Here is a 25142-nt window from a genome sequence, read left to right as displayed (position 1 = left end):
CAAAAAAATAAAAAATCCATAATTACTTATTAAATCAAATCAAATCTTCTCTATTTACAAGAGTAAATCAAATTATTTCCAAATTATTTTTATGTCTGCATCAACCTACCACTCATACCTGTGCTATGTGTAGCGATAAAATGATATCAAATTTCAAAAAAGATATAAAGTGACTCGCTTAGAAACTTTATAACTGACTTAACATTAACTTAACATGTGCACAGACAAGATTCTAAAAAAATAGGGATAATCTTACTGGATTTGCATGGGTCATTTTTTTGCCAAAAATCATTGGTGTGGCCTCATCAAAGCAGAGAGTTGTTGGAGTTAAACAGAAGCTTTTTAATTGTTCTGTGACCAGACTGTCTGAACATCTGAGAAACCAAACATCCCTAGTAAAATACTGTAGTTCACCTTAAGTTTGTTATCCAAAAATGCCCTTTGGATAATTTGATTGTAAACACTCAAGTTTCTGGTAAATGAATTTTACTCAAACTTTATAAAAAACTTTACTTAACTCTCCATAAGCTGGTAAAATCAGTCAGAATGCAGTATGATGTGTCAACTGAAAAATGTGAAACTTAAGGTGAAAAACAGTAATTTGGATACTTAGCAATCAGCAGAGTCTTCACCAGTTAACAAATCTGTGAAAGTAAATATTTCCAGGCATTAATAAACTGGCAATTACAAACTTGGAAGATGCCAGCTTTGAATCCCAGAACTGTGAAGAGACACTAATTCAGTTTACCAAAATACTGACGGCAGTGAGACAAACTTGAATTCCAGCCATGCGAGAACACATAAGGCGCCAACCTCCCTACAGTTTTGTTTTTCGACCAGCAATTTTTTTTTTTTTCATTTTTTCCATGGGTGTCTCAATACTAAAAATAGTCCAATATTTCATCAATGCACAAAAATACATGCACAATAAATACATGTACATTGGAAGGAAAAGGAAAAGAAGCATGACTGTATGTATAACATTAAACATATTGTACATACACATATTTATACACATATTTATGCACAATAAATACATGTACATTGGAAGGAAAAGGAAAAAAAGCATGACTGTATGTATAACATTACACATATTGTACATACACATATTTATACACACATATATGAGTATTATGGAAAAATCACATTACATTTATTTGTTTTATCTACATTAAATACACAGGAAAAAAAAAAACAATATTTTCCTTTTATTTCTGAAGTGAAAATATCACCCCGAATTACCCACATCCCCCGTAAGTGACAAATGCTGTTATGGTGATGCAAAAACAATCAGCCGTCAGTGGAAGTCAAAAATACAGCAAAGGGGAAAATAAACAGTTATAATGCTTTAACGTGTGTTCAATGAAGCTTGTCTCATGGTCAATGTTAACATATGCGTACATCAAAATATACACATATATACAATCATTACGTAGATGTACAACTAATAAAGATGAAAAAAAAAAAATGAAAATAAACATGGGGGAAAAAAAAACAACAACGTAAAGAATACAGCACAATTTTACAATCTGATAACACTTTAGTTATGTATAAAATTGGGCTACTTGAACAATTAATATATTCTGAAACCATAAACACCCAATGAAATCACTGTATTATAAACATGCAGCAATCTACAGTCACATACAGGTACACGTGAAGCGTATCACACCATATTCACATTCTGCTAAAGGCCAAGCTTACAGATAAGCACCATAAAAAGACAAAAATTACCTTCAAACACTTTTGCCTTATAAATATGACAAAAAGGAAGTGTATATGTCAGAAGGAAAGTAAACAAAAAACAACCTGAACTGTGTTCAGGAACTGTTAGAAACACAAGGTCATTTAATTCTCCCTGGGGGAGGACCTCCTACCGTGGCAATACAGCTGAATCATTTAGTGGAAGTTTCTTTTTTTTTTTTCTCCAAAGATATTCAGTGAGAAATTTCTTCAACATTACGTTTCAAGATACTTGTAGATTCCAGTTGTGGACTTGTAAGATTAGTGGATAAACTGAGTTGTAGATTTGTAAGTTTTGGGTTTGTATTTGTGAGTTGTGGGCTTGTATTTGTGAGTTGTGGGGTTGTATTTGTGAGTTGTGGGCTTGTATTTGTGAGTTGTGGGTTTGTATTTGTGAGTTGTGGGCTTGTATTTGTGAGTTGTGGGTTTGTATTTGTGAGTTGTGGGTTTGTATTTGTGAGTTGTGGGCTTGTATTTGTGAGTTCTGGATTTCTACTCGTGAGTTGTGGGTTTGTATTTGTGAGCTGTGGATTTGTAAATTTATACTCAAGCTGCAAATTTATAAATTGTGAATTTTGAGTACCAGTAGAATATTTGTCAAATACAGAGTTTGAGAGTTTACAAGTGGGTGTGGATGTATGAGTTATGTATTTCTGTTATGTCAAAAATAACCTTCACCTCAAATATTTTGCGCAGAAAAAATCTCAGGCCCCTGTATTTTTCATGCCACATTTAACATAAAAAAAACACCTGAATTAATCCACCATGGATGTCATCAAACTGATTAAGTCAGAAGCAGCTACAAACTCCAATCTGTCTACAAAAAGGGATTCACTTATGGTATTCAGTTTTGGTAACAAAATTCACAAAATAATTTTATATAAACCAAATCTTTATTAATTATATTAAAACCAAACCAAACCAAATATTAATCTGTGTATTACAAAACTGTTGTCAGTCTTGCAGCAGTTAAATGAGTACTCTCATTATGGGATAATTAAAGTCAATTAAAGTTTGACACATTTGTGTGAAAATTATTTCTAATTTTAAAAGGAATTACAATTGCTTTTCCAAAATACGGAGCTTCAAAAAATATATATATATGTATGCAATCTAAAAACATGAATATAATATACATGGAATGGCAAGCAGTGCAAATTACACAAATACACACACACAAAACCTACCCTGACACAAAAAAATAAATAAAATACCCAATTTTTGTTTTTGAAAAAAAACAACAAAAAAACAAAACAAAAACAGAAGGATAGAAGTGAAAATGTATGTTGTTATATAACCCAACTGCATAAGCACGACAGTGATACGCATGATTGCAAACCAGAACTATTGATGATATACAGGGAATATTTGAACTCAAAATACAAGTACACTAATGACCTAAAATTTTGTCTCAAAAAGTGCTTTTTTATAGGCAACGCATATTTCATGCAATACGATACTCAACAAAAATACAAATGCACGAAGCAATCTTATATTGTTTTTTCTCAGTTCTATGTAACGTGTTAACTCAACAATTTGGTTAAGTCTTCATTATCAGTTGCGGCTTCAATTTCCACCAGATTTTCACATTTTAGGGCAATAATCCAGGAGCTATGGCAGCGTGAAAACAGAGTGGATGGTAATTACTGTTCACAGCACTCAGTACCGAGTGTGTCCACCACTAGCATCACAAGAACGTGAACTGTGATTACCATCCACTCTGTTTTCACGCTCCCAAATCTCCTGGATTATTGGCCTAAAATGTGAAAACCTGGTGGAAATTGAAGCCACAATTGATACTGATTGCTAACCCTAATTGTTGAGTTAACATGTTATGTAGAACTGAGAGAAAACAACATAAAATTGCCTCATTGGTTTTTTTATTTTTGCTCAGTCTGCTTTTGGTACTGAGGCCTAAATTCTTCCATGTCAGTAGAACATTACAAACAAACTGCTAAACATCTTTCTGTCATAATGTGGCAAAATTCGCAACTTTGTCAGAATCGAACAGAATTTGTGCAACTTCGTCAGAATCAGACAGCATGTGTCAGAATCAGATAGAATGTGTGCAACTTTGTCAGATTCAGAAAGAATGTGTGCAACTGTCAGAATCAGATAGAATGTGTGTAACTTTGTCAGATTCAGAAAGAATGTGTGCAACTGTCAGAATCAGATAGAATGTGTGTAACTTTGTCAGAATCAGATAGAATGTGTGTAACTTTGTCAGAATCAGATAGAATGTGTGTAACTTTGTCAGAATCAGACAGCATGTGTCAGAATCAGATAGAATGTGTGCAACTTTGTCAGATTCAGAAAGAATGTGTGCAACTGTCAGAATCAGATAGAATGTGTGCAACTTTGTCAGATTCAGAAAGAATGTGTGCAACTGTCAGAATCAGATAGAATGTGTGTAACTTTGTCAGAATCAGATAGAATGTGTGTAACTTTGTCAGAATCAGATAGAATGTGTGTAACTTTGTCAGAATCAGAAAGAATGTGTGCAACTGTCAGAATCAGATAGAATGTGTGTAACTTTGTCAGAATCAGATAGAATGTGTATAACTTTGTCAGAATCAGACAGCATGTGTCAGAATCAGATAGAATGTGCACAACTTTGTCAGAATCAGACAGAATGTGTGCAACTGTCAGAATCAGATAGAATGTGTGTAACTTTGTCAGAATCATATAGAATGTGTGTAACTTTGTCAGAATCAGACAGCATGTGTCAGAATCAGATAGAATGTGTGTAACTTTGTCAGAATCAGAAAGAATGTGTGCAACTGTCAGAATCAGATAGAATGTGTGCAACTTTGTCAGAATCAGACAGAATACGAGTAACTTTGTCAGAATCAGATAGAGTGTGTGTAACTTTGTCAGAATCAGACAGCATGTATCGGAATCAGATAGAATGTGTGCAACTGTCAGAATCAGATAGAATGTGTAACTTTGTCAGAATCAGATAGAGTGTGTGCAACTTTGGCAGAATCAGAAAGAATGTGTGCAACTTTGTCAGACAGAATGTGTGCAACTGTCAGAATCAGATAGAATGTGTAGCTGTCCGAATCAGATAGAGTGTGTGTAACTTTGTCAGAATCAGACAGCATGTACCGGAATCCGACAGAATGTGTGCAACTTTGTCAGAATCAGATAGAATGTGTGCAACTTTGTCAGAATCAGACAGAATGTGTGCAACTTTGTCAGAATCAGATGGAGTGTGTGTAACTTTGTCAGAATCAGACAGCATGTACCGGAATCAGATAGAATGTGTGTAACTTTGTCAGAATCAGATAGAGTGTGTGTAACTTTGTCAGAATCAGACAGCGTGTACCGAAATCAGATAGAATGTGTGCAACTTTGTCAGAATCAGACAGAATGTGTGCAACTTTGTCAGACAGAATGTGTGCAACTGTCAGAATCAGACAGAATGTACCGGAATCAGATAGAATGTGTGCAACTTTGTCAGAATCAGATAGAATGTGTAACTTTGTCAGAATCAGACAGAATGTGTGTAACTTTGTCATGGATAGAAGTTTAGCCAATTTTACGTATTTGCATGTACATACATATATACATATTGTTTCTCAGAACAGCAGACTGGTTTTATGTGCGTGTAACAAGGGAAGTAACTCTGTATAATTTCAGCTCTGATTTCCTTTTTCTATAAAAGACATCAGGGGTACTGCATTTGGTGAATAAAACAAACACTGGTAGAGTGAATGTGTCAGCAAACCATAAATTACAATGTACAAGCTGTGTATACTGACAAACAGCAGATAACAAAGCTAATCTAGCTATATACCGTATTGAGTATTCTCCAGTTCAAAAACAACATGTTTATACAACACAAATTTTGGCCAAATTCTAACTTAAACATACATAAACATTGTTTTAATATTTTTTTTTCACCATAGGATTGAAACATTTGACATATGCTAAATGGTACACAACTTTGCTCTTGTTAAGCTTTATATTTTTTTTTTCTTTGAACGACAATAAGACAGAACCTCTCAAAAATTTTTTTTTGTTTTTTTCAGGTTTTCATGAAGTTTTCACCTGACTTGTGTTACTTGTTCTGATGAGAGGCTACTTTAGTCTCAATGCTTTAGGGTCGCATGTACATTTACAACATTCCTGTCTCTCAGCGTCACATAAAGCATTTCACAATTACAACTTTCAACATAAAAGATATAAGGTCAAAGAGGTAAAGAGTCTAAATGTATATAAGGCCACTAGTAGAGAGGGTCGCAAACTTGCAGGCTAAGGCACATGTAGAGGTCATGCATAAACCGCTGCTTTTCGAATTGAAAGGTCAAAGGTTAATAAACGATTAAAATTTTCAGCAAAATGTATTGAGAAACAAACAGCGTGAATATCAATGTTTCTGGCTTTTTGTTTTTGTTACTTGAAAAAGAAAAATTCAACTGTTTAAGTTGTTTAAAAAACTGTTTAAAAAATTCAAAAAACTAGCTGTGTATTGGGTTTTAGGTAACAAGGAAGACAAAATTCCCAGTGGAAATTTGTGTATTAAATGTTACATCACTTGAGACCACCCCGTCCTATGGCTAATGTAAATGGGGCCAGTTTACAGGTACAAGTACTGAGTACTTATGCAAAAAATAACATATGCCATTTTTTTCAGACACAATTCAAAAAACTACTGTGAGTACAGATAACTATAATCATAAACGATTTTAACGACGCAATTATTACAAATACAATGAAGTGGTTGATGTATATTACAACAAAATGTGCAGCTGTATTTGTGTGTTGCGTAATAAAGAGATTTTTACCATCTTCTAATTAGTTCAATCAAATTTTATTTTACTTATTTATTTCATTGGTGTTTTATACCACACTCAAGAATATTTCACTTATACATCAGTGGCCAGCATTATGGCAGGGGGAAACCGGGCAGAGCCCGAGGGAAACCCACGACCATCCGCAGGTTGCTGTCAAACCTTCCCACGTACGGCCGAAGAGGAGGCCAGCAAGTTCAATAAAAAAATCAGTCGATTTTATAATAAAATAAAATCAAATGCAGACCTTTGCATACATTTGTTGATGTGTTAGCTATTAATTAAAAATTATAAGAGTTTAGTACAAGGACATGTAGCAGACTGTTTACTCTTAAGGACTTGTCTTAAGTCACCAATCCACTTTTCTAGCAAGGAGGGGTGGGTGGGGGTGGGGGTCAAACCTGTTTATTACAAAGCTATGCACATGTGACATGAGGTAAAAAAAAAGGGAAGGATTTATCTTATGTATAGCACGCATTTAAACATATCAGATAGAGGATTTTCCCCCAAACCCAACTACCCTACATTAGATAAAGGTGTGTAAGTTTTCATTTCACATGGTGAAGTATCATAATAAGTGACATTCTGAACAAATTATGTTGGATCCAATATAAATGTTCCTTTTCCCTACCTGTACAAGTATGGCAAGTAATCTATAGTAATATCTATGGTGTAAAAAGTCCATTAAAATACACGTTGGATTGTCAAATACACATGCTTATAAAACTAAAAAAAAAAGCAAAAGAGTACGAAATATTTAGGGAGTATTTGATAAACATCACACACAAAATATATGTTGTAAGTTACGAGAATTTCGACATTTGAGCCACAATTTTAGAGTTTTTTCTACACTTGTGACAAAGTTAAGGCCATCTGGCATATCAAGGTCATGTTAAAAAATGTCAAGGTTAAGAGAAGTATTGAAAAGTTTAGTTATTTTACGTCTTTCAGTATTAAGCTGCTTAAATATTGAGCTTCTTTCAGTATTAAGCTATTTTCATAATTAAGCTGCTTTTAATTTTCCTGCATACTCCAATATCAATCCACTTTCAGTATTATGTTGCTGTCACTACTGAGTTGCTTTTACTATAAAGCCACCTTTAGTTTTATGTTGCTTTAAATACTGGGATGCTTTCAATTTTAAGCCACTTCTGTGATAAGATGCTTTCAGTATTGAGCTGCTTTCAGTTTTAAGCCACTTACATTTAATTTCAGTATTAATTAAGCTGCCTCACACTCATACAATTGCTTTCACAACCTGAATCTAAGATCACCCAACAGATAATCTCACCACTGATCAGTTTAGGTAGAAAGAACAAACAATATCCTTTGATCAAAACAGGGAATCCCAAGACCTCTAATATTTGAGAGGAACACATACAAAAAGGTATTTCCCATGTAGTCTGGAATCCACCAATGGCCGAGTCTCTGCCAAAACAGAATCTATCCAATCAAACAGGCTGTTACAAACTTGGAAATGATGTCTGACATTCTCTACCAATCAGATGGGAAAGATAACCAGTGTGAATTCATGGGGCATATATTGATTTATGCTGTCTGAATCCTGTCATGAGAAGAGAACCCTAATACAGACAAACAAGTCATCAATCAGAAGAGAGGTAGAAACCTTACAAGATAATTAACAGTAAATAATACAGTAATCAAATTGTCTATATTTGAGGGACAGTTGACTGACACCATAAACTGTACATGTACATTGATTATTATGTTATTAATACTACTATGTGCAAAGTAGTTAAATAATGTAAAAACTCCATTCACAGCCTAATTTAAGAGTTGCAAGCTGGAATAAAATTGTTTAAAGGACTGATTTTCTATATAAAACTTGTCAACATTTTTTACATGAAGTTTGAAATCAAAAAGCTTTTTGGGGGGGATAAAACGAAATTTTCCGTCAACTTTCTGAGCTACAAACGCTGGTAAATATACTCACTGTAAGTCTGCCAAATATAGATGCCACAAAGACTGATGACGTACACGTATTATTCTTGCCACACATTCAACTATTTGGCGAGTTTACCTTTCTTTGTGAACTCTTCAAAATTGAGAGTAGAAAAGGTATGAAAATGAAAAATGTTCTCCATCTAATTGATGATTTATCTTCTGTTTTAAAGTAGTGGTACCAGCATTTTCAAGGGAAGATAACACTGTACATGGAACTGTGAAGTAGAAACCAAGTAAGCATTCCTCCAAATTTTGCTGGTCTGCCGGTACTAACCCTCTAAATACTAAAGCTGTGAATAACAGGTCCTCTGTTTCCATTTCTTTCGACTGGAAGTTTACGGCAACTCAATCAACAAATTCAATTTTCCCTCACCTCAAATATGGAAGGTCTACAAAAATATGCAGATAATATGCCCTCAATAACCACAATACATTCAAATTTCACAACAGTATCCACAGACATCTTAAAAAAAATGGCATTCTATAAATAATGCGTGTCAGCATTTCACAACACCTTCTTAATCAAAGAAAACAGCTGTTCCTCATGTGATCTGACATACATGTAAGCAATTCTCATGACTCTTTGAGTTGGAGTCATGTCATTCTGTTTAGACTAGGCACCATGCAATCCATGTCATGGGCTGCTACTTTATACTCTTATCATGACACTGTGGACACCATGCCATATAATCATACTGGACACTGCAGCCCATGCAAGGCGTTCCACTGTCAGAAGTCTTTTTGAGATGATCACAAAGTTTAACAATGAACATCTAATCATGATGATTAACTCATGTCCATGGGATTACACATGGTGTCATAAACATTACATTACAGACCGTGTGACAATCCACTTGCATGACACGATGTCATGAACTTTACAGTGAAGAGTGTGTCGTGGTCACAGTCATTGGAGACCAGGTCATGAAAAGAGCACCACAGAATGTGTTATGACCTTCAGACTGAAAACCAGATTAGGGTCATTAATCAAGCCACAAATGTAATACCGTATATTCAACTGAGACAGTCATGAGAGTAACATTGACAACAGTTATAGTGCTTTCACATGTCACTGGGCACCATGCCACTTCCACTACACAGGAGACTGGTCATTACTGATGCAAGAGCCAAGCCACAATGATAGTGTTGTTATAATGTGCACTATGCCATTACCATTACACAGGAGACCAGAAGTACATGCAATGACCAAGCCACAATACAAGTGCTGTTATGATGGACAGCATGCCATTACCATTACACAGGAGACCAGAAGTACATGTAATGACCAAGCCACAATACAAGTGCTGTTATGATGGACAGCATGCCATTACCATTACACAGGAGACCAGAAGTACATGCAATGACCAAGCCACAATACAAGTGCTGTTATGATGGACAGCATGCCATTACCATTACACAGGAGACCAGAAGTACATGTAATGACCAAGCCACAATACAAGTGCTGTTATGATGGACAGCATGCCATTACCATTACACAGGAGACCAGAAGTACATGCAATGACCAAGCCACAATACAAGTGCTGTTATGATGGACAGCATGCCATTACCATTACACAGGAGACCAGAAGTACATGTAATGACCAAGCCACAATACAAGTGCTGTTATGATGGACAGCATGCCATTACCATAACACTGGAAGCTTGATTACTACCATGACATACCACAAGGACACAGTGCCAATGCTGATACATCTGACTCCATGACACTATCATTAATTTATAAGATCATATACCTGGATAGGCCACATATAATTCTCATTACGCATTACGCCAAGTCATTACCTTATTGTCAGGTGCTGTTACATTTAACATCATATCATTACCATTACAAAGGTGACCAACTCTCTACAACATAATGGCCATGCCACAATGCTAGTGTTATAATAATGGACGTCATAACATTATCATTACACCCATGACCAAGTCATGGCTCAAGTGTACCTGTTCCACTGGACGCTAACACATGACACGTACCCTGTATACAAAGACACTGTTCCTTTGAGACAGCCAAGCTAAGACATAGGCTGATAAATCTTCACTACTTGCCAGGATGGCAGCAAGAAAAAAACATCATGAAAAAAAAAAAACCCACCACAGTCCATTTTCAGATGTCTTCTCGTAAAGGGGCATAACTCGAGTCCTTTCCTCTACGTGCATCTCGACTCGACTGCTTCTCATAAAATGCCATGTCATCAAAGGTCTTGGCGTCAGACGCTATCCCGTTGCGCTCGTCAGCTGGCACTCCGCAGAAACTGACGCTTTCGTGATTATCTCGCAATTCTACCGTCCAGAACCGCTTCATGTGGGGGAAATTGTTCCACTTTCGGTAAACGACGAGTCCCGCCAAAGCGGACAAACTGAGGATGATGACCACACAGACCGCAGCAATAATCCCGACCCCTGGAGATCCGGCGTGAGCGGTCTGAAGTTCAGCTGAAACAAGAAACATACCCCTTATTTATTTAGTTTGTGTTGAATGCTGTACTCTGACATGGTTTGTGTTGAATGCTGTACTCTGACATGGTTTGTGTTGAATGCTGTACTCTGACATGGTTGTGTTGAATGCTGTACTCTGACATGGTTGTGTTGAATGCTGTACTCTGACATGGTTGTGTTGAATGCTGTACTCTGACATGGTTTGTGTTGAATGCTGTACTCAGACATGGTTTGTGTTGAATGCTGTACTCAGACATGGTTTGTGTTGAATGCTGTACTCTGACATGGTTGTGTTGAATGCTGTACTCAGACATGGTTTGTGTTGAATGCTGTACTCAGACATGGTTTGTGTTGAATGCTGTACTCAGACATGGTTTGTGTTGAATGCTGTACTCTGACATGGTTGTGTTGAATGCTGTACTCAGACATGGTTTGTGTTGAATGCTGTACCCTGACATGGTTTATGTTGAATGCTGTACCCTGACATGGTTGTGTTGAATGCTGTACCCTGACATGGTTTGTGTTGAATGCTGTACCCTGACATGGTTGTGTTGAATGCTGTACCCTGACATGGTTTGTGTTGAATGCTGTACCCTGACATGGTTGTGTTGAATGCTGTACCCTGACATGGTTTGTGTTGAATGCTGTACTCTGACATGGTTGTGTTGAATGCCGTACCGTGACATGGTTATGTTGAATGCCGTACTGTGACATGGTTTGTGTTGAATGCTGTACTCTGACATGGTTGTGTTGAATGCTGTACTCTGACATGGTTTGTGTTGAATGCTGTACCCTGACATGGTTTGTGTTGAATGCTGTCTATACATATCCATGTATATTAATTTGAGACATGCAATCACACTCTCTCTCATAACTTACACTTGAAACAAAGCCTAGGTTTCATAGTACAACACACCTGTCACTGTGAGTTCAAGTCTAGCTCATACCGAACGTCTGCCAGCAACCTGTGGATGATTGTGGGTTTCCCCTGGACTCAGCTTTGTTTTCATCCACCATAATGATAGCCGCTGTTGTATAAGTGAAATATTCTTGAGTACGCCATAAAAAAAACCAATCAAATAAATAACAACACACCTGACTATCAAAAGTCTTGATAGTGTTAATTTACACGTAGTGTGCAAATCACACTCCTAGTCTTTTACAAGGGGTATGATAATCACACCTCTCCTGAAAAACAAAGATCAAGGCCTGCATATATGTACGTCACAGCCATCAGTCATCGCAGGCAGACCCACACTGTATTTGCACCATTAACCTCCTAGGCCAGGGGCTCATGTGCCGTAGAAGGGAGACCCACACTGTATTTGCACTAGTAACCTCCTTTGTCTGGGGCAGACCCACACTATATTTGCACCATTAACCTTCTAGACCAGGGGCTCACGTGCCGTGGCACGTAGACACACACTGTATTTGCACTAGTAACCTCCTTTGCCTGGGGCAGACCCACACTATATTTGCACCATTAACCTTCTAGACCAGGGGCTCACATGCCGTGGCACGGAGACCCACACTGTATTTGCACTAGTAACCTCCTTTGTCTGGGGCAGACCCACACTATATTTGCACCATTAACCTTCTAGACCAGGGGCTCACATGCCATGGTACGGAGACACACACCATATTTGACCTAAAATTTCGTCCACAAGTTACTCACTTTGTTTTATTCTGAGAGTTCTATAGAACTTCCGTGTTCTTAGGTTTGCTAGGAAAACAAAATATATTCAACTCAGGCCCAAAGAGTAATATTTCGTATTATTAAAAGAGTTTTAATAGTAGCAAATTATGCTACTATTAAAACTCTTTTTGAGACATACTGTATTTCACAAGTTTCACTAAGTGTGTTACATTTACAGACTGAACTTACAAGTGACATTTTTGTTTGCATATCAAATGGCTTCTGAACACAAAAATGTATTTTTAGCAATGATATATTTTCTTGTACTAGTAAACATACTTGATGGGGCCTCCGTGGCTCAGTTGGTTAGCGCGCTAGTGCAGCGTAATGACCCAGGAGCCTCTCACCTCTCTGTGAGTTCTAGTCCAGCTCATGCTGGCTTCCTCTCCGGTCGTACGTGGGAAGGTCCACCAGCAACCTGCGGATTTTTGTGGGTTTCCCACGGGCTCTGCCCGGTTTCCACCCACCATAATGCTGGCCGCCGTCGTATAAGTGAAATATTCTTGAGTACAACGTAAAACATCAATCAAATAAATAAATAAATAAAGTAAATATACTTGTAAAAATTTTTAAAAATTAGATTTTCCCCAGGTGTGTAAGCAACTTACAGATTAGGGTGCAGTTCTTGGCCTTGATGGGGTCCCCTCTGTAACCCTCAGCACACATGTCACAGAAGAACCCGGAAGTGTTGTGGAGACAGCCCATACACTGACCTGTATGATGCAAATAAACTCAGGAATGAATCCATGATGTTATGAAAGGAACCATGTATGTAATAATAAATACAAGAATGAATCCATGATGTCATGAATAAATGCAAGCATGTAATAGTAAACACAGGAATGAATCCACGCTGTCATGAAGCAATCTGTTAATATATTAGGAAACAGGGGAATTAATCCATGATGTGATGAGTGAAACTATGCATGCAATAATGAATACAAGTATGAATCCATAATTTAATGAGTGGAACTATGTATGTAATAATGAATACAAGTTTGAATCCATGATGTTATGAGTGGAACCATGCATATAATAATGAATACAAGAATGAATCCATCATGTCAAGAATGAATACACAATGTTATGAAAGAATGCAAGCTTGTAATTATAACTTATTTATACAAATAATTAAGCTTGTAATACGATTCATTCATGTGTTTAGAAATAAACACAGGGATGAATCCATGATGTCATGAATTATGAATCCACGCATGCAATAATAAAAACAGGAATGAATGCACTGACTCGTACATACATGAATACTTTTGGGTGTTGTATATGATGTGTTGTTTGAGGGCGAGGTATTTAATATTGTTCTGCGATGTTTAAGTTGACTAAAATGGGATTACTGTAATTCTTCAACCTTTCCACCAATTAGCAAGCTGTTTATTCAAGCATTATTCTTTGTAAACTGATAATGGTACACTTTTTGTGAAGCCCTGAAATTGGCCATTCCACCCAATGTTGTTTTATCCCCCAAATTAAATTAAACACCTGGATAAGTTGCACAAAAAGTTGCTCTTTCATATGCGAAAATGTGGAGAATTTAAGGAGTAGACAAACTGAGCTCAGATTGGAACATTTCAAATTTGATAGGTTCCTTTTTGGACATCATGGCATCTGGGAGTGAAATACTCAAATGTAATAACACAAGTGATCACTAAAAATGCAAAAGAACACTTTTACCAGTGACGGATATCCTAACATTTCACCTACAAGTACAATGTATATATAAATAATAAACTGAATTTGTGTATAATTTGCATACGGAATCTGTCCCACAACCTATACACAGAATTCATTTTTCATGTACAAAGATTCCTAACAGTTTGCCGTGAAATCTTCTGATCAACTTGTTCAAACAGAACTAGCAAATTATGCAAATGGAGTCGGACTGCCTAATGCCTTAAATTGATTTACCTGTTGCTGGGCTACACACTTGAAGCTTTCGCACATCCTCGTTGCCATGGCAATTACACCTCTGACAGCGACCGTCTACAGCATAGTAACCATGAGCACACCTGTGGCAGAGGTTACCGGTGTAACCAGTGTGGCAGTTGGTACATTTCAATTGGCCACTCACTGTAAACACATGGAACAAATAGGAGGGATTTCTGTAAATTGAAAAAGTCACTGGTGTATAAACCAGCATATCACTAAGAGCATTTCACCTGAATGGTAACTGCAAACAGATGTACACACATTTCACCTGGATGGTAACTCCAAACAGATGTACACACATTTCACCTGGATGGTAACTCCAAACAGATGTACACACATTTCACCTGGATGGTAACTGCAAACAGATATACACACATAGAAAGATCAAATATAACTGTAAATCAGCATAGCACTAAGAGCATTTCACCTGGATGGTAACTCCAAACAGATGTACACACATAGAAAGATCAAATGTAAGTGTAAAAGCTAACTGGTGTAACAGTAGCCACACTTCACCGGGCTGGAGATAGTAAAAAGTAACCGTGTAGAGGGATTAAATCATGATTTGGATCTTTTCCCTCTACACACTACTGAATATAAATCAAGCTGGGTAATGAATATGAATCAAGCTGCTCAATGCATCTGATACAATACTCCTAAACCTGTATTTTACACCGTCTCAAAGTATTTTTCAAAATGACTTTTCCAAAAAAAAAAAAAAATTAAGTGTCGAAAATCAGAAGGATCCAAATGAAATTTTACATTTTAGTATCATTAAGTTCTCTAATTTTTGCAGCCTGAAATTATTTTCCGTTTCACGAACCGTTCATATATAAATTTTACACTTTTTTTCGACTAGAAGTCGATATAATACTGTCAATGGAATCTAGTTTTTCAGCCAGGTTTTGATTATGTTTCAAAATTTGTTGAAAAAAATTTGATTACCTTTTCAATAAACTTCTGAATTTTTTTTTTCTTTTGATACATTTGACTGTGAAAAAAATCAGAGTAATCTTTTTAAACAATTGAAAAATTTGGATAATTTCTTGAACAAAGAAAAAAAATTAAACAGGATCTATAACAAAAAAATCTGGGACATAGCTCTGCAAGCTAACTCCTTACCAAACTGACAACTTCCTGACGAATGCACTTTAGCACAGGGACATCGATGACACGGGAATGTGGGAGACACGCGATAAAACCCAACTTTGCACATCTCGCAAAACAGTCCCATATATCCCTGGCGACATTTGCACCAGTTGTAACGGTTCGGATCACACTCCTGATCTGCTGGATCCTGGCCATGGAGGTTACACTTACACTCTGAAAGAATTAACACAAATGTGTGAAAGCATATGCTAAACATGAAATAATAACAGAAAAATTTACCTATTTACAATCTTTGCTTTTCACTTATTACTTTTTTTTTGTTTTTCCTTTTCCTGTTGCCCAGCATTGAAAGAATTTTCTCCATACCCCACAGGAAAATCATAATTATGTACTAATATTTGGATGACACTTTCTGGGTATAGCACGAATTCTAGTGGGATAAACTGACTGAGGTCACTCTGGGTTTTGAACTCCTGACTTCACAAGCAAACGGTACCGGATCAGAGCTGGTAAAAAGGGGCCAAAAACTCATAATAATTTACATAGTGCTGAACACAGAAAAGAAGGATATGCGTGAATGATGGATGAACAAAATTAAAGGGAGACAATCCATACAGGTTAGAATGGAAATTTTACAGTGTGGGCTAAAGATGAGCTAACTGCGACTGCAGTACAAACCAGATAATTAAGAGAACATATACATGATACCTATTCTTCGTAGCCATTCATACACTGTATTACCCTATATAACATGTGTATTTAAAAGTGCCAAATGTGGTAAATCTGCCTTTGGACATTATTCAAAAGTATACATGTCCTGTGTTTTTTGTCAGAGGTCAAAGATTTTCACCATATAGGCATGTATAGCCCTTAATAGACAGCAATTTTCACTGTACAGCTGTAACAGTTCTCTGTCAGGTGACCTGTAAAAATGGGAAAAATTGCGCTTTTTCACGCTTTCATCGCAATTTGCGACAAAAATATACATTGCACAACAAAAGCAAGTGTTTGAGTGACCTAAACAGAAACAGCCAAATTCCTGTGCTATAGAGATAACTTGTGCCTGTTTGATTAATACTGATATCATGGTGGCACATTCCAATTTTTCAATGTGAGTGATTTTGTTTTATTTGGAATCCAATATCTTAGCTATGCAACATCACAAAGAAAAAAATTAATGCTTTTTAAACTTCAGGTGGGATGTCTTATCGCTGCCTATAAAATTTAGTCTTGTGTTGCCTCTGCTTTTTATAATCTGTTCACCTTCCTAAATACTTCACTGTGTCCCAGGCTGCCCACAGGTGAAGTGTATACATATACATATATCAGTACGATATCCCACATGACCTTTAAACTTGTGGAAACATTTCTGACCTCATTTACACTGTCTGGCTTTGGGTACTGTATTAAAGTTGAAATTTTGACACACTACTGGCAAACAACATTTACTATGAGGTGGTCAACAGGTTCATTTTTAGGGCCCAAATATAACTTGTAAATTTGTATTTTCAAATACTGACTAAATGGATTAATTGCAAGTTTTAATTCTTGACATGCAGTTTAGGGTAGGTATGTGCTAACATATAAATGTACAAAAAAAAAAAAAACATAACAGAAATTCTCAGCTTTCGTTTTTACCATGTAAAACTGGCTTCAACCTATAGTTTTCCAAAGACCCAAGCCATCAGTGAGGAAATTAAACAGCCAACTAAAGCTGATCCCTCTAAGTCGGAAAGTTCAAGCCCAGCTCATGCTGGCTTCCTCTCCGGCCGTACGTGGGAAGGTCTGCCAGCACCCTGCGGATGGTCGTGGGTTCCCCCCGGGCTCTACCCGGTTTCCACCCACCATAATGCTGGCCGCCGTTGTGAAATAAGTGAAATATTCGTGAGTACGGCATAAAACACCAATCAAAAGAAAAAATCTAAATCGGAAAGTTAAACACTGATGTCATTTCCAAATGGGGCTGAGGGGAATTTTGGAGACATTAAATATGCTCCAAAAATAAAAAATTTTTGGTAAAATTATTTTAATAATGTATTTCTCACCTATAGACTATACTGTTTAGCATTACTGTAATTCTTCAACCTTTTGGCATGTTTGCCAGGTGTTTATTCAAGCATATTATGAAGGCCTTAGTGTGTGCTGACTGATCAAATTATACTTCTTGTGAATCAAAAACTTGCATAAATTGCATTCAAAGTTGCTCTTTTCATATGTGAAAAGATTGAAAAATTAGGGCAGGGTTAATCTGGCAGGGCTGATGACCTAAAACTCACTTCTGTGTCGACCATAACCATTGGTGATAAACTCTGTCCAGTTTGACCTTAACTTGACCCCTCCGCTGTAGGCCGCCTGGACGCTGAGCTGGTACACGGTTCCAGGGGTGAGCTTTGAGAGTCTAATCTCTGTCAGGTTGCTGGGGGTGGTCAGCTCAACAAGGGTGCCTGTGAAATACAAGACAAGAATGGGCATGATTACACCAAAAAGGGGAAGATGGGGTCCGGGTGGGTGCTGTGAAATACATGACAAGAATGGGTGTGATAACACAAAAAAGGGGAAGATGGGGTCCGGGTGGGTGCTGTGAAATACAAGACAAGAATGGGTGTGATAACACCAAAAAGGGGAACATGGGGTGGGGGTGGTGCTGTGAAATACAAGACAAGAATGAGTGTGATAACACCAAAAAGGGGAAGATGGGTGGCAGTGGGTGCCGTGAAATACAAGACAAGAATGGGTGTGATTACACCAAAAAGGGGAAGATGGGGTTGGGGTGGGTGTTGTGAAATACAAGACAAGAATGGGTGTGATTACACCAAAAAGGGGAAGATGGGTCGGGGTGGGTGCTGTGAAATGCAAGACAAGAATGGGTGTGATAACACCAAAAAGGGGAAGATGGGGTGGGGGTGGTGCTGTGAAATACAAGACAAGAATGGGTGTGATAACACCAAAAAGGGGAAGATGGGGTGGGGGTGGTGCTGTGAAATACAAGACAAGAATGGGTGTGATAACACCAAAAAGGGGAAGATGGGGTGGGGGTGGGTGCTGTGAAATACAAGACAAGAATGGGTGTGATTACACCAAAAAGGGGAAGATGGGGTGAATATATGTACTTAATTCAGTTAATTAATTAATTTACTTTAATTCAGTTGATCCAGTTAGCATACCAAATAAAGTAACACCAAGGAAATTCATTTTGACGATATCAACCATTTTCACTTTAATTCAGTCATCCTCAGGATAATTACAACTGAATTACAAAATGAGTTTCTTCAGAGTTACTTTGCTTATTCACTGTACTGTATACGTCTTCTTGTGGCTGGGTGAGTCCATACTGTAAATGTGTTGTTTTCAACCAAACTTGTGAAGCACAGCACTTACACATACTTTACTCCATTTAAGTGTATAAATTCAATAACAATTTAAATGGAAATAGTTTAGCATTTCGTGATACTGCTTTCATAGTTCACACGGCAACTAGAGAGAAGATAAAATTCTAACCTGACTGGTTCTTTTCTTGGTAGATCACCAAATAATGCTCAATTTTGTCACAAGGGGGCCTGACCCAGTGAGAACTCTGGGTATCGTTAATGTTTTCTGGCACCTGCACAGGGGTGCCCGTGGGCAAGTGTATCAGGGTGGTGTTGGAATCTTCTGATTCCCTGACAGTGTCATTCGGGGCGGTGTATTCCACTGTCCCATTTGTACTGGTCACTGATGCCGTCACGGAAAACACAGTTCCATTGGCTGGTTCATTGGTGGCCAGTCTGGGGGTCTGCTGGGCAGTCTCACTGATCATAACGTCGAAGGAAATGTTCTGATTTTGGGGCGCATACCAGATTATGACCACATCCGTTGTTCCCAGTAAAGCCACCCTCACGTTACTGGGAGGCTTCAGAAACATGTAATCTACAAAAGGAAAAAAATAAATCACTAAATAAATACTATAATTCAGCAACATTTTTCGCATGTTTGCAAGATGTTTAATTAAGCATATTCTCTGGGTATTATTCTGTTTAGACTAATAAAATTATACTTTTTGAGAAACCCTGAAACTGGCCAACCCAACCAGTCTAGTTTCATCTCCAATATCAAATCAAAAATGTACATAAATTGAGCTGAAAGTTGCTATTACATATGCCAAGAGGTTGTGGAAATAGGGTAAATAAAGAAATAAATAACTTTCAAATGCTGAAATTTTCATTATATCTACCATCTAATGTACTCTTCACGAATTACTGAACAAGGAATGTCATTATTGAAAGAGCCAAAAAAGAAACCATATTGCATTTAAGCCATCCAATTCTGTATCAATTTTTTAGGGTGTATTTTTTTCCTATCTAGGAACCTCGACATCAGCAAATTTCCGGCTTCTCTTCCACATTTCTCACAGGAGTGACAGGTTTCACTGACTGCCCTGAACATGTTGAACAAGAGCTGGCTTCAAGTCTGTGACCATATTGGTGCAGTATTATTTGCTCATCACAAAGAACTGCAAATTTTGACACTGCTTTCCATCCAAAGATTCAAATGCATATTACTACATTGACAAAAATTTTAAGAAAAAAGAAAACTAAACAGAACTATTTCTGTGGGCAATGTTTAATGGTCTTTGGTTTGAAAATATTTTTCACATTACTGCTTGCTGTCCAGGCCAACTTTGCCAGCTTCAAACACGCAGCTTTGAATTCCGATCTGATAAACCTCTTAGCGGTACTAAGAATGATTAATTCACGGCTAATTAGACAGAATGACGATTCCCATTATAGTATTATAATCATAATTATATTACCATTGATGATTAAATTATTACCATCACTTTGATGTTGCTGGGTTTTTTAAAAAAATAATCCACCATACTAAAATTAATTTCCATCATACTGTATTTAGTAACAGTGAAATTAACGGTATGTCTTCTGCGAATTGCCAACTGCAAAAATACATTTAATGAAGATTTAACTAAGAGTTACATTTATATGCATTTTTGTGGGTTAATTGCAATGAAAAAGCCTGTGTTCAAATTGTGCCAATAGTGCCACACAGACATAAAATAATCATAAGGATGAGGAATCAGTGTAGGCAATCATGTACTTACAGTAAATATTTAACCTATTCAATTACTTCAGCACTTTTTTCAGTGGAATTTATGCATACAATTATCGTGAAAACAAGGCTAAAATGATTTTGCTTGTGTCGACCAGTAAAGATGCAAGATCCATAAAATTGTTCAAATCATTTCTCTCTACATGTACCTCATAGTTTCCTCAGAATGTTTCAAAATATACATGTATCGGTTGCAGCGGCGGTTGAAAAAGTTGAAGAATTAGGGTAACTAAAATTTTCTCAAGAAGAAGAAGAAGACTAAACTAGCCGAGAACTTGACCCACTGGTAGACTGTACACAGAGCAGGTCAGACGACCTTGAATGACCTCGCTCAGGATTGCAGGCTGTGAATCCATGCTCTCTGGTCCCAGATCATTGGCCCATTGTTCAGGTAGTGTGTGACAGTTATATGGTATGTGTACCTCAATACATGGAGTATACTGTATTTACCCTAAAATTTTGACCAGAACTAAGTCAGTCACATGCAGTTTGCTTGATTCATGGACTGTTTTGTTTCAAATGTAGGATACGTTTGTGTAATTTATTTCATTGGTGTTTACATCGTACTCACAAATATTTCACTTGTAAACACGTATATGACGGCAGCCAGCATTCTGGTAGGAGGAAACCAGATGAAAGATGGGATGATATTCTACTGGTATTAATCAGAAGTATTTCACTTAGAGTTAAGCAATTTTCAAGTGACCCAACTGGCCTAATTCTCATTGGTTCATCCCCTTTATAGGAACACTTTAGGAGTTTTTTTGACCTTTAAAAAATTAACTCCTTATCAGAAGACCCGCATGTGGGAAGGTCTGTCAGCAATCTGCAGATGGTTGTGGGTTCCCCCCTGGCTGTGCCCGGTTTCCTCCCACTGTAATGCTTGCTGCCGTCACAGAAGTGAAATATTCTTGACTATGGTGTAAAACACCAATCAAATAAATAAATAAATAAATAAATGAATAAATAAATATCAGATGACCTTATGTGCTGGTATCAAAAATATCATTTTATGGCCTTTTATGTGCTTCTGAAAGTCCGTTTTTACACACTAAACTTTAGTTACAATATAGTGTTTTTGACCTTCATTTAAAATGCATTTTTTATTGTTTTCGGGTGAATTTTTAGAGCAACTATGGCACATGTGTCAGCTGGATGCTTTGTTGGGTTTGTCAGTGGCTTGGCTGTAATCCCAGATTAAACCGGCTTATCTGGTTCACTGGCGCAGTCAGGCTTTGATACCTGTACATGTACTTGGATCATTAACTCAATGGGCATCAACTCACTATCCATACTTAAGGTATTTGAAGGATGTTTTTATATTCCCTATGGGGGCCTTTGAGGCTCAGGTGGTTAGCATGCTAGCACAGCATAATGACCCAAGAGCCTCACACCAATGCGGTGGCTGTGAGTTGAAGTCCCTCTAATGCTGGCTTCCTCTCAGGACGTACGTGGGAAGGTCTGGCAGCAACCTGCGGATGGTCGTGGGTTTCCACTGGGCCCTACCGGGTTTCCTCCCACCATAATGCTGGTCGCCGTCGCACAAGTGAAAATAACACCAATCATAATAAATAAATAAATATTTATTCGGGGTTTTGCTCTTGAAAGGATATTTAACTTAAACAAATTAATGGCAGTCAGTTTCGCTGGATGTATGTACCTAGGCACAGGTGTGTTCATATCCAAGACAGCAGAACAAAGCTAGTTACATTAAAGAGCTACTTTAGTGTTAAGACATGTACATGTATGTCTTAAAGGCAAGGTTAAATGATAAGAATCGAGATAGTCGGAATTGCTATCTTAAATTGTAGAAAAAAAAACGCATTGTATTAAAGCAGTGGTTGTTTGTTTGGGAGGATAAGACGAAAACAAAAGTTTCTGGCCGTTTCTAATTTTGCCTGGTATGACGTCATGCAAAGAACACTTGACGTCAACCATCACCGACTTACAGCAACAAACTACATCATACTTTCGAAAGCGCATGACGTCATTCCAGCCTAACTGTCTTTCTCAACATCCTACCTGCCTGATTCATGGTCAAATAAGGAATATTACTGTGTTACATCAGACAAATTTTACATAAAGTGCCAAAGATTTTGTTTCTGAGGTCTCTTCATTTATACGGATAGCACAGTTGGTAGAGCGTCCGCTTCGGGACCGGTAGATCCAGGATCAATCCTTGATCGAGTCACACCTAAGACTTTAAAAGAGGAAGTTGTAACTTCCTCGCTTGGCGTTCAGCATGAAGGGGATAGTGCAACGACTGGTTGACCCGTATCAGTATAATGGCTCAGGCGGGGCGCCTTACTTGCCTTCGGTAAGTCCTCTCAGTGAAGCAGCACTAAATAAAAGAGCGGTGGAAATCCGTCCTGCAACAAGGAGGCACATTTCACGTACATGCACCCTAATGATTCCTTCGTCGTCATATGACTGAAAAATTGTTGAGTACGACGTTAAACCCTAAACACTCACTCACTCACTCTTCATTTATAGCTTTTAAACAGCCTAATTCAGGGTAATTTTTTTTTTCTTTCTGAACCGTGGTGCTAGCTATATTCCATAGAGTAATCTTCATATCAGTTGAATATTTCAACCTGGCGTCTCTTAGGTTTGAAGTGGCAATACGCTCTAGTAACCTTAATACATATCTACATGTGCATGCACGCCTAATTCTTCAACTTTTTCAAACCCCTCTACAACAAATATTTTGAAACATTCTCCAAAGGACTACAGGGTGTAGAGAAATAAATAGCACAGTTTTATGAAGGTTACGTCTTTAATGAGAACAAACACATCATTTTAAGCACGATTTTTATAATAATTGTATGCACTGATTCCACTGGAAAAAAGTGGAGAAAATAGTGGTTGAAAAGGTTGATGAGTTACAGTATGATGAAATCAAAAGCCAGGGTTTGTACATCAATTAATCAATCACTATTTATAATTAAGTACAGAAAGAAAAAAAACAAATCAGGAGCTCTTCCTGGTAGGCCACTAATTAATACTTTATTAAGTCAGGGATTAATTAATCATTATTAATGGGTTATTTTATTTTATATTATTTTTTTTTGTCTCGGAAACCAGACTCACTGCCACATTATGTGGTGGTTTAGCAAAGTTCAAATACCAGTTTATGCTACAACGTCCTGGACAAAGAAAATACATGGAAATACCTACCACACAATACATAATAGGGCCTGAAAGTTCAAAATGCCATGTGTACTTCCAAAAGCATATAGAAGAAAATTTCCATATCACATATAGTCATAAGGAGTATGGATACATGAATAATTGATTTGCCACTCTTAATTACCTGCCACAACTAGTCGGCCATGTATAAAAAAAAAATTATTAACTTAAAAAAATGAATTTCTTTCATTCAGTATGTGAAAGCCAGGACACTCATAGCACTTCTTCTCCCACTCCTGAGTCCATTATGACAGTGTTGGCAGATTTAATAAAACATCTAAAAATGACAACATAAAATATGCGTCAACTTTTTATCTTCCTACAGTCCACGTTATAATACATGCCTGTAATGCCATCTTCATTCAATTAGGCTAATGATGTCTGACATCATCTATGAAGCCTATAGCGGAGTATCAAGCTTGCTGACAGGAAGATGCTGTTTCGCCAACTATGGCGAAAATCAGCTCACATTAATTAGGTTAAATGTAGCATGAAGAAAAAAGGACAGGGTCTGCTGAATGTGAAATTGCTTCCTCTTCTTGCAACATTGTAACGCTCTGAAACCTTCAGGCGTGTGGAGAAATGTTGAGGTTTTCACTTTGTGTCAGCTGCTAAGTCTCTGCCAAACAACAATGCCAACCAAATTGGTATCTACATGCATATATCTAGTTGTAATCACAACCCTAGATTGTAAAGCAAAGCATTTCACTATAAGGTTTTGTTATATATATATTTATTTATTTGATTTGTGTTTTACGCCGTACTCAAGAATATTTCACTTGTGCGACGGCGACCAGCATTATGGTGGGAGGAAACCGAGCAGAGCCTGGGGCAAACCCACAACCATCCGCAGGTTGCTGCACACCTTCCGACGTACAGCCGGAGAGGAATCCAGCAAGAGCTGGACTTGAACTCACAACAGCCACGTTGGTGAGTCTCCTGGGTCATTATGCTGCGCTAGTGCACTAATCAACTGTTATACAGACAGCCTGCAAAATGTAACTTGTACATATATACAGTATCTCACCTAATGTTTGTAAATGTAAAAATAGATTTTCAGAAGCACACAAAAACCTTAAAGGTTGAGAAAAAAACATAAAAAATGACATAAAGTTCAGATGAAAGAGTGCGAAAAGTTATTC

General features: G+C 37.3%; 1 protein-coding gene across 1 annotated transcript in view; it reads right to left on the bottom strand.

Moving 5' to 3' along the window:
* Positions 1 to 9991: 9991 nt before the first annotated feature.
* Positions 9992 to 25142, bottom strand: part of LOC135480652 (laminin-like protein epi-1) — a 29794-nt gene continuing 14643 nt past the window's right edge. The window contains exons 2-7 of the mRNA XM_064760548.1: positions 19210 to 19617; positions 17988 to 18155; positions 15724 to 15924; positions 14581 to 14742; positions 13266 to 13370; positions 9992 to 10958 (exon numbers count right to left, since the gene is read on the bottom strand). Of these exons, the coding sequence (XP_064616618.1) occupies positions 10630 to 10958; positions 13266 to 13370; positions 14581 to 14742; positions 15724 to 15924; positions 17988 to 18155; positions 19210 to 19617 (1373 nt within the window). The 3' untranslated portion in view covers positions 9992 to 10629. The remainder of the gene's footprint in view (positions 10959 to 13265; positions 13371 to 14580; positions 14743 to 15723; positions 15925 to 17987; positions 18156 to 19209; positions 19618 to 25142) is intronic.

The sequence above is a fragment of the Liolophura sinensis genome, chromosome 13 (genome assembly GCF_032854445.1).
Source record: "Liolophura sinensis isolate JHLJ2023 chromosome 13, CUHK_Ljap_v2, whole genome shotgun sequence".
In the NCBI taxonomy this organism is placed as follows: Eukaryota; Metazoa; Mollusca; class Polyplacophora; order Chitonida; family Chitonidae; genus Liolophura; species Liolophura sinensis.
This window is presented reverse-complemented; position numbering and strand designations above follow the sequence as displayed.